Source organism: Cetorhinus maximus, chromosome 1 (assembly GCF_964194155.1).
Source record: "Cetorhinus maximus chromosome 1, sCetMax3.hap1.1, whole genome shotgun sequence".
Taxonomy (NCBI): Eukaryota; Metazoa; Chordata; class Chondrichthyes; order Lamniformes; family Cetorhinidae; genus Cetorhinus; species Cetorhinus maximus.
Genome location: NC_135879.1, coordinates 225896236 through 225907405, shown reverse-complemented (window position 1 = coordinate 225907405; position 11170 = coordinate 225896236). Strand labels below are relative to the sequence as shown.

The window sequence follows — 11170 nt, the reverse complement described above, 5'->3', positions numbered from 1 at the left end:
TCAGCCTTGGAAAAAAGGCTACAAATTGGTCAGAATAATTTTTGAATCTTTCGAAAGACCTTCATTGCCCCAGTCTGTTCCCCACCACAAGCATGTTCCAAATACGTGAGCCAGATTCTATCTGGTCATTCAGTGAATAAGGATGTGAATAAGTTGGCCCCTGGGAAATTTGAACATTTTTCTGATCTGGATAAACACCAGTAGACATGACCCACACAAATTGGGGATAATTAGCCCCCAATATGTCTATTTGTGTTGCCTTGGTGCAATTCTTCCTTGTGTATATATATATATATATATATGTATATCTTAGCACTGGAAGAAGGGGAGCCAGTTTTAGCAATGTAGACTCAAGAAGCTGGTGCATGGGTGTTGCTTTGTATCCTACACAACAAAAGCTTTAAATAAAAAAGCAAATCACATATTGGAATTCATTTTTTTATTGAGTAGTTGGACCCCACATTATTTGGACATGTGTGCAATATTTCACATTTCTCAAAAGTTACAATTACATTTGCCATTTGCCTGCCCAATTCCATGATTATCTGCATCTTTAAGCACATTTTTTGCTGCATTCTCTCCATACAACAGAAAAAAAAAACATAATCGTAATGTAAGTGCATGGCAACAAAATCCCTGTAATTAGACAAAGTATAACATTATCAAACTATAAGTCGACCAGCAGGTCACAGTAACTCAGGATTGTAGCCAGCCATTGAATTAATTTTAGATGTGTGCCATGTGCTAAAGATAGTCAATGGTTTCTTAAGTTGGGGCAGAGGGGAAAGAAGAAGAATGCCAGCTTTTAACAGTGAAGCAAAAGATTTCATTGAGCGTTACCCCTGTCGTTCATTGGTAGAAAATAGGGCTTCCTACAGGCTTTACCCTCTTGCCAGAAAATGCAGGGGGTGGCACAAAACAGGCCGATAGTGATTTGGCGGCCCACTTTATACCATGCACAATGGAAAAGAAAATCAGACCTGGTGTAATATGCTGTCAGCCCAATTTATGCTATTGGTGTCAATCAATTTCCCCCTCCACTGAGTCTTAAGTCCTAACCTGAAGTGTTTCTAGTCAAGCAAAGTTTATGGGGCAGTGGTGGTTTGGGGAGAGAAAGAAAAAAACTTGCATTTATGCAATGCCTTTCGTGACGTTAGGAAGCGTCAACACATTTTACAGCTAATAAAGTTCTTTTTGAAGTGTCATCTGCTTATCTGTAACTTAACTCTATCTTGGCTTCATACCCTTTTACACTCTGACCTAATAAAAATCTTACCAATTTCAGTCTTGAAATTTTCAGTTGATTAGCCTCACCAGTTCTTTGTGGGGGTGTGATCCAGATATCCAGTCCCCTCTATGTGAAGAAGACCTTCCTGACATCACCCCCGAATGGTCTAGCTCTATTTTAGGATTTTTCCCTGCTTGTTCTGGACTTCCCCATCAGAGGAAATAGTTTTTCCTCTATCGACCCCGTTAATCATCTTAAAGAACTCAGTTGGATCACCCCTTACTCTACTGCAGAGAATACAAGCCTAGTCTATGTCACCTCTCCTCATAATTTAACTTTTTTAGCAGAGTATCATTCTAGTGAATTTACACTACAACCCCTCCAAGGCTTCCTAAGTGTGGTGTCCAGAATTCATGCAGCACTCTTAATGGGATTTAACCCAGAGCTTTATATAACTATAAACCCCCTTGTGATAAAGACAAATATTCTTTTATCTTTTAAAATTAATTTTGTACCTGTCACTTAGCTTTTAATGATTTCTGTATGTGAACCCTTAAATTTCTGCTCCACCACAGATCCTAGCTTCTCACTATTTATAAAATACACTAATTGATCTTCCTTATGAACAAGGTGGATGGTCTCACATTTCCTAAATTGAAATGTATCTTCCCCAGTTTTGGCCACTCATTTAATCTATCATTGTCCCTATGCAATTTCCTGCTACATTATTTACCTTGCTGCCTTGGCGTCATCGACAAAATTATATATACAGCTGTCTATTCCTTCATCTAAGTCATTTATAAATATGGTAAAAAGCTGAGGCCCCAGACCCTGGGAGACACCACATGTGGCATCTTGCCAATTTGAATACGCCCATTATTCCTACTCTCCTGTTCCTCAAGATAGTGCCATCGGATCTTTCACAGCTACTTGTGCCTCAGCTTATCCAAAAGATGACACTTCCAACAATGCAGCATAGCTTCAGTACAGCACTAGAGCGTCAGCCTAAATGTTATCTACAAGCCTCTGGAACAGGGCTCGAACCCACAACCATCTAAAATCAGAAGCAAGTATGTTACCCCTGAACCACATCTGACACTTTGAAGATGTTTTGTTTAATGACTATAGCATCTAACGGCGAGACGCAGTGAAACACAGGTCAGCATTTTGCAGCGAGTCTTTAAGGCAGCTGCAAAATGGAACGGAGGACTTCCCCTCTCAGCTTCAGCTCTACAGCTAAGCAACTGAATGTTGAGTTTCCAAACAGCCTTCTATTACACCCATCATTTTATCAGATCTATAACTTAATACAAGAAGGCACTTACGATGCAGAAAATCAAAATGAGGTGAGAAATGCATTTGTTTCAAAATTAAAATAGTACAGAAGTGTCAACATTTGCATGGCCAAAAGCTTTACCAGAATGCGTTAATCATACATAAATCCACTTGAAAAGGTTCAAACAAAATATCCCTTATCAAACAAGATTATAATATTCTACTTTCAGAAATAGCACATTGAACACATTTTTAGTCCAGTCCATACTAGGTCTCACGAGTAAGTGGTTTGTTAGTTATCGAACTCCATGCCCTTGCCTTGGTAGAGGTCTTGGTACATTTCTATGAGGCGTGCAGCCTCTCGCTCGCCAGAAAGCAAAGCACCGTGGGTGGTTGAGTAGTACTTTCTGTGAGTGGCTTCCCCAGCAAATAAAATCTGCATTGGCTAATAGGAGCAAAAATACTTATTACTAAACAATAGTTTAAACTTCCAATCTCTTCTTATTTGCTAAATTTAAAAAATAGTTTCACCATTTCACGAGACAAATGTGGAGACGTGAACAATTAAGGCACACAGAACACTTTCCTTTAATGGTTGAGGTGTGGAATACAAAGGCAGGAAGGTTGTGCAAAAAACCCTAGATAGGCCTCAGCTAGAGTACTGCACCCAGTCCGCCACATCACAGGAAGAATATGGTGGCACTGGAAAGGGTACAGAGGAGATTTACGAGAACGTTGCCTGGATTGGAGGATTTTAGCCACGAGGAAAGATTGGATTTGTTTTCTTTGGAACAGAAGAGACTGAAAGGAGGTTTAATTGAGGTGAATAAAATTATGGAGAGGCCAAGACTGGGTGGATGGGAAAGATATATTTCCATTAGCAGAGGGGTCAATGACCAGGGGCATAGATTTAAAGTAATTGGTAGAACGATTAGAGGGGAGATGAGGAGGAAATGTTTTCACTCAGAGGGCAGTGGGAGTCTAAAACTCAGGGCCGTATTTTCGTGGAGTCAGGCCAACTCCAGATACCTTTAAAAGTTGATGGGTGGAGCCCGAATGCAGAAGTCCTGTCCCCATTTCTGACACATCCCATTGTTGCTGGTAAGGGGAAGGGGGCAGGATATGATTCACACAGGTAGGACACCTGTGGCAGGGCCATTTGAAATTAGTGCTGAGTTGAAACAGACCCCTTTTTTGTTGTTTCAAGAGCCTTAACCCACAGGGTGTGGAAGTCACAAATTGATGGAGTTGATACAAATACAAGTTTTTCAAAACAGATTGAAAACAGCTCTTTACAGCTGTCGCAGACATGGTGAGCAAAAATGGCCACCTACTGTGCCATAGCTTTTCTATGTTTCTATTTACTGTATTCTTTTTTAATTAAAGGTCAACTACATCTTCTCACCTTCTGGTTGTCAAGTGGTTTAGGTAAACTGTCTCATGGGGTGAACTAGGGGCTGGAGGATAAGGGACCTCTCCTACTTACATGCCTTTTCACCAAGGAACTATGTTGTTTATTGGTATGATTAAGTCTGTTTTAGATAAGAGGATATAGGTAAGGCAAAGGGCCAGGGATGACTGCATGAAGAGAAAATAAAATAGTTTTCTTAGCATATTGAGAAACTCAGATGAAGTGCCACACCATCAATGCCAAAAAGGTCAGTCGATAGCAGTCGAGGTAAGATAGTCAAGATAATGCTTAAGCAACAGCAATTATAAGGTTTCAGAATCTGTTAGACTGTAGGAGGAAGGCTGAGGATAGTAGGGATGATGTCCAGAGAAAGGAGGTGTTAGTATAGGAGGCAGTCTTTATTCTGGCACAGTGAGGATCATTAACTTTCGCAAGGCCACTGGGTATCTACTTGAAATTGACAAATTTGTAGGGCTATGGGGAAAGAGCGGGGGTAAGTGAGACTAATTGGATAGGTCTTATCAAAGAGCTGGCGGAGACACAATGGACCAAATGGCCTCTTTCGGTGCTGTATGATTCTATGAACGCAAGTTCAGTGGAGCCATCGACATAAGTTGGTAGTGAATCACATAGCAATAATTTTGATTTGCAAGTCCCCATGTCAAATGAAGACTTTCCAGACTGCATCAAAATAACTTCCTTATTCACCAGTGCTGATAAATGTGAAGAGTCATCGCACCATCGCACTTTAACTAATTCTTTCCCAAGGTTTCCAAACTGTGCTACTCCTCATGTCCCCCAGATTACTGTTCTGCTACTATCTGCAAGCATTTAAACTCCAAGGTTGCCGCCACCTAATCAGCACTTCTTTATTGACTTAATTCTTTTTTCCTACTATTTTTAGCCTTGCCGCTATCAGGTAGTCGGAGCTCGACCTTTCATTTAAATAATGAAAAGGAAAGCAACTTTCAAGAAAGGTTCTATAATCTAAATTTTCCAATCTATACGCGCAGCAGTATTAGGTTGGGTGCAGTCCCTATTTAGAATTTCTCATGTTCCCCCGCATGGAAATCCCATTAACGGTAGCCCTGACATATCAGAATTAGGTTCAGATCACCAAAGAATGACAGATTTTCCCCTTTGCCTCCACCCCCCGCCATCCCTTGTAGAGATACTGATGTTCTACTTACAGCCGCTTTTGTGCTTTTTGGATAAGGCAGGGGCTTTGCAAGTTTCTCGACATCTGCTCCACTCGACCCAACCCGCGTGTAGGAGTAAGACCCGTGGATGTAAGGGTTACTGCCCCATCCAGACCTCAGGATCCTCCGGGGTTTCGGAATGTGTGGGTTACCTGCGGGCAGAATGTTGAAACAGTTCACTACACCTGTTCCAAAGCTTTGTCAGTCTCTTTGGTAAATGTAAAATAAAATCCCACTTTAGAACAACCTGATAAGAGTTGAATTTGACAATTGACTCAGGATCCTGGAGAAGTTATGCAAGTGCCAGGAATAAAAGTTGATAATCCGCACAAGTGGAGAAGATTTCAATGTACGAGAGTCATTGACCAGCTGCCAGTCTGAGACACGTCATAAACAACGATTCGAACAGCATGTCTAAGTTGTACTTTTGTTACAATCTGTATTAGGTTTGGGTGTTTCTGAGGTGCTAAGGCACCAAATGCAGATGGATGGCTAGCCAAACATGGTGGATTTAGTTACAAACTGGAACTTGATGTCAAATAAGCAGTTAAATGCAAAAATCTTACAAAGTAGATTTGAACTGTGGGATGAGTACGTACTGTGCACAATGTGAACTGCCTGTGCACTTTTAAAAAGGCACCCAATGTATCTTTGCAAGCCATTCATGCAATTTAGTTAACATGAAGCATTTATCACTGGATTTACAACTAGAAATAATCCACTGTTTAGAGAATGGCCAGTGCCACCACATAAATTTCCACTTTGCTGCAGATTAAACATACTTGTCCAGAATTTCCACATGAATTCCATCCGGGCAACAGCGGAATCTAGGTGGAAATAAGGCAAAAGACTGCGGAATTGTCAGCGTAAGTCAGTTATTCCCATGGTCGTTTTAGGATGGATTTACTCCTAGCAACATGTTTTGAATGGAAATTTCCAGCTTGGCAAAAACCAGCATCCAGCGCGTTGTCACCCCATTTGACCGCTTTGTGGCCCCTAGTGGAATTGTCAGGTTGGGGGGGTTACTTGGGCTCTTAGTTAATGCATTTAAGAAAAGAGACAGATGGCTACCTGGCCCAGGAGAGAGCTGTGGGTTGCAACTGCTGATATTGACAATCAACCAATAGGCGTAACACGTGGATGAGGAAGAACTCCACTGTTCACCTTTAAAAGTGAAACTGTTCAAACATGAGTCCACAATCTCACAATCAATAGCAAACTGCTGAAATCTTACCCCAAGATATGATTCCAGAAATGCGAGGGTCATGGAAACGTCATGCTAAGGCAACCAACCTGTCAAGGATGTAGGGAGTAACGTTGCATCATTACACTCTTAGTCTGTGGTTGAGCAAGCCCTGCCCAGCAATGATATGGCTCACACGCCTGTTCCAATATCATCTGTCATTTGGGCCAGCTCATCTGCTATTCAGCCCACTGAGGTGATTACATTGCAGCCCAAGAATGAGATGGCAGTGATCTTAATTGGCGTAACTTGCTCTCGGGTGAGGGGCTGCACTGCCCTGTAATGGTCATGCCAGTGAGGGGCTCCTCTTCCTGCATGTGCTCCTGTTCCTCTTAACCCATTGCTCTTTGCCTCACCCTCAAGCTGACTAAATTTCCCCAGAGACGGATGTCTCTGTGCTGATAAGTGAACAGGTAAGATGCAATGACAAGGTGCTGCTTGTTGACCAGTGCTGGGATGAGTCAGGTCCTGATGCTTGAGACATACTGCAAAGATAGAAAGAAGAAGGTATTATAAGGAACCAAAATAATGGCATCACTGGACTGTCCTAGAGAAACACATGACATGCTCTGTCAGCTCCAGAGTATCAGGGCCATGAAAGACTCAGGGATTGCTTCTCCAATGACAGCAGAAGACAGCTCCATTCTATTATGAGTGTTATCTCCTGTACGCTGCGAAGCAGTGAGAAAAGGGCATCTGTGACTAGAAGGGTATGAATGCCTGCAAGGGTGTCTTGCCAGCTTGGCAGCATGTACAAGTGGGCTTGTTTGTGCTTGGGGAAGGATTGGTGTGCAAGAGAGGTAATGAAGTGTGAAGCCTTGAGGATATGAAGCCTCACCCTGGTAAGGATGAGGAATTGTGAGGCATGCATGGTATTTCAAAGGCCAAGCATCTAGTCACTGGTAAAGAGCATAAAAGTATACCAAGCCAGTTGCCTACCTTGCCCCGACAATGGCAGGGGGGGGTGTGTTTCATGGTGCTGGTGGCATTCACAAAGTCCATCACCTCCTATCATGTTCTTCAGCCAGTTGATTTGGGAATTTACCTCACTCTGGCAGAAAAGCACCTCTTTCCGCTCCCTTACTGCTTGCAACATCAGCTCACTTCTGGCATCCTCAGAGCACAACACTCTGCTTCCTCCAGGGGTGGGGTGGGGGGGGGGGGGGGGTCCAACCAGCCTCAGTAAGCCAGGATGAGCAGCGGAAGCAGAGACTGCAGGTGAAGGCACATAAAAAAGGGAGCGAAGTACAGCAAAACTAAAGGTGCAGCTAACAGTCAAACACAATGCAGCTCTCACCTGGCCAGAAAGGCAAAGCAAACAAGCAACTGTCACTCAGAGTCCAACGTTTGATTCAAAACACCAAGAAACATCCAGGAATGCATCTCAACACAGCTGCTCACAGGAGGCTTACAGACATGCGCCCATTTTAAGCCTATGGCAGCATTTAAAAGGTCCCCCTTTAGTGTTGGCCTTGGTTCAGTGGGCAGAACTTTTGCCTCAGCCGGCCAATGAATCCAGTTCCACTCAGATACTTGAGCACTTAATCCAGGCTGACAGACCAGTGCAGTACTGAGGGAGTTTTCAGATGAAATATTAAACCAAAGTCTTGTAAGCCCGGTCTGGTGGATGTAAAAGATTCCATGACACTATTTTGGAGAAGAGCAGCGGCATTCTCCCCGGTGTCCTGACCAAAATTTATCCCTTAATTAACTTCACTAATGAACAGATTACCTGCCCATTATCTTGTTGCTGGTTGTGAGAGTTTGCTGTGCACAAACTAGGCTGTTGCATTTCTCATATTACAATACCTGTAGTGGCTGCCGTTTAAAATTACTTCAGTGGCCGTAAGGTCTTTTTGGGATATCCTCAGACCGTGAAAGGCCATACAAATGCAAATTGCAACCTCTATCATATGTTTTTCCGTGTGTGTACGTGTGTTAGATGGTGTGCTCCCGCACAAAACCAATACATGCCCATCACAGGTAAATGAGCCCTCAGAGGAAATTGGGGGCCCAAAACTCAATCTTCTAGAACAGTGCATGCCCAGGGCATTCCATTCAAATTGCAGTCATGAAGAATCCCGACAGAGTAATCGGTCTCCTGGTACACTGCCTCATGGTGACACAACATGTACTGGGCCTATGGTGATGGGGCATGGGCGGCTCCTATGGCAGTATGGTGTGGGCTGGTCCTATGATAATTGGGCATGGGTTGGTCCCATGGTCTGCTTTTCCTCGGAGTTGTTTGAGGCGTCAAAGGCAGGGTAGATTTGGTCCAGGAGTGTGGGTAGAATTATCACCTGAACCGAGTGCATAGACTGCTTGCTATCAGCTCAAAAGCTGCCTTTACCGAGGCCCTGGAGCACCAGGCCGCCTAGCAGAAGTTTCCGTGTGACTTTGCAAGGTTTCAGCAGAGTATGCAGAGTGTGAGAATTTGTAAAGGGATATGTGCCTTATTTTAAAGGTAACTAAATCAGAACACAACAGTTGACATCAGGAAAAACGGAAACAAGAACAAAAATATATCAGTGGAGGTAGTCTTGGAGTACATCCCAAAAGCAGGATAAAGGAGATGGAGAACAGAACACCCAACGTGTCCAACTCCTACACAGAAACACAATATCCCTACTGGGCTTTATCAAGTCATGGCACTCACATCACAACGCAATGCTTGAACTTCTAATCCAATGAGGAGCTAAATGCACAATTTCACATGCCTAGGATAAATCATGCCAAGTTTTATTTCCTCCCAAGGAACTCCAAAGCATGCCAAAGGGCACTCAAAAAAAAAGTTTCCTTCTTATTAATATCAAATTCTAACTATTAAAGTAACTTTCTCCAGAATAAACTTGACCAATGTTTTGTTTTAGTGAGAAGAATAGAAAATGTTACAATGCTGGAATAGACATAGAAAATGCTGAAGAGTCTCTCTCGACAATGTTAACCTGCCCTCTCTCTCTTAAAGCCTGTTGTGTATTGCCAGCATTTTCCTTTTTATTTTGGGGCGGGGGGGGGGGGGGGGGGGGGGCGGGGGGGGGGGGCTTTTCTTTTCTGTTACAGTGCAGATTCTTTTTATTATAACCCCCACTTGTCCAAGTGCCTTGGGAGCTTTATCCCCGCTATTCCAAGGCACAGTTACAAGTTGCTACCGGTAAAGGATGAACACGAGCACAGTTGTTTCGAAAAGGAGGGAGCCCAAAGCCAGCTCAAAGTCTCGTCAACGTTTCTGAACGTTTCAGAAGGTATTTGAGATGACAGGCCATGTTTATAGTTCAGAGACTGACATGCTTAATACGTGCATTTGACATCTAATGGGGTAAAATAAGTTACCCTAATAACAAATAGATGGAAGAAGCTCAAAACCTATCATTTCAACCACACCTCCTAATCCTTGGCATCTTCCTGCCTCTGCAAAGCACCCTTAACTACATTGACGGTGTTGTTTTTTTTTAAAATGCAAGTACATCATCATCGGCGAACCAATTCAGAGAACCCTTTTTTTGGGGGAGAAATCAAACACATTTCCAAATACTGAAGTTCCTGTCCACTGGGGCAACCCTCGATGCCATGCAGAATGCCTGTTTTCATAGACGTCCTGCTCCGATGAGGAAGCCGTTTGCCAAGCCTGTTGGGTCACATTGATAAACCATGTTCCAAAAGCGGCTAACATACTTAGGAAGACGGAAACAGGAGTAGGTCATTACGTCCCTCGAGCCTGTTCTGCCTGAACTTGAGTCACCTTTATTACAGAGGGAGGTGTCTTTGCCTAATTTCACCTCAGAACCGGCCAAGTTTCAGTAAGGTGCACACGGATTGAGAAAGGATGATTACTCCTCCACCAACAATCCCCTGTATAGAATGAAGTGAAGTAGGAAGCAGCTCGTACAGTGCGACCCTGCACAAGGACCCTAAGCGACGAGTCGCATCGCAGAGACAGCACGAATAGGTTGGAAAAGAACATTAATAACCTGTAAATTTTCGCAGCAGTTCCGTGCACGTTTCCGCCACCGTCTCATCGTCATATCTCTCCATGATGATGGCTTCTTCTCCGCAGATCCAACCACTCAGCACGTGCCCATACCGCTCGGGCGGGTATAGCACATCAAAGCTGCAGATCTTTTTGTACCACAGGTCCTCTGGGTAGGCGAGGCTCTCGTTCTCTGCGTCGTCCTCCCAAACAAACTGCATGCTGTTGCACTCAGGGCTCCAGAAGGGCTCCTCAAACTCCAGGAAGATCTTGTCTGTGGTGCTAATGCCCAGCATCTGGATGGCCGAGACCTTCTCTTCAGGGAGACGGGGGTGAAACATGGTTTCGTGGTACTTCTTCAGCACCCCGAGGGACATGGTCACAATTACGTGATCCGCTGGGATAAGCTCACAATCCTCGCACTCCACGTAGACCGGGTAGCCCTCCTCCTCCTGGCTGTCAAGGTTGTGGTTCGGGAATGAGCTGCTGATCAAGTGGATTTGCTTGCTGACCGAGTGGTTCCAATGGATGTACTTGACTGGCTTGTTCAGCTGGATCACCGATTTAGGGATATCGCGCGCCAGGATCTCCACTATGTTAATGAAGCCGCTCGGAATGACGTGATGGGCACCAGGGATTTCTGTCCACTCGCCAAACTCACTAAGGGATACTTCATCCATGCTGTGGCAACTGCTCTCACAGCTTTCAACCTGCCAACAGGAATGAGAAACAATTAAACAAAAAAGGGCAAAGTTCTGCCCACCCCCAACCCAGGCGCACAGTCGGCATCGAGTCAGATCACTGCAATTCAAACCAAGGTGAGAAAGTGCAGAGCAGAAGATGGCCA

The 11170-nt window shown here is 43.9% G+C and overlaps 1 protein-coding gene across 2 annotated transcripts in view; it reads right to left on the bottom strand.

The window, feature by feature from the left end:
* Window positions 1-424: 424 nt before the first annotated feature.
* Window positions 425-11170, bottom strand: part of smox (spermine oxidase) — a 28875-nt gene continuing 18129 nt past the window's right edge. The window contains exons 5-7 of one of the 2 annotated variants that reach the window (XM_078554333.1): window positions 10325-11033; window positions 5105-5265; window positions 425-2948 (exon numbers count right to left, since the gene is read on the bottom strand). In XM_078554333.1, the coding sequence (XP_078410459.1) occupies window positions 2796-2948; window positions 5105-5265; window positions 10325-11033 (1023 nt within the window). In that variant the 3' untranslated portion in view covers window positions 425-2795. Of the gene's footprint in view, window positions 2949-5104; window positions 5266-6406; window positions 6842-10324; window positions 11034-11170 lie in introns of those variants that run through there. The other variant, XR_013578216.1, reaches the window with a different exon arrangement.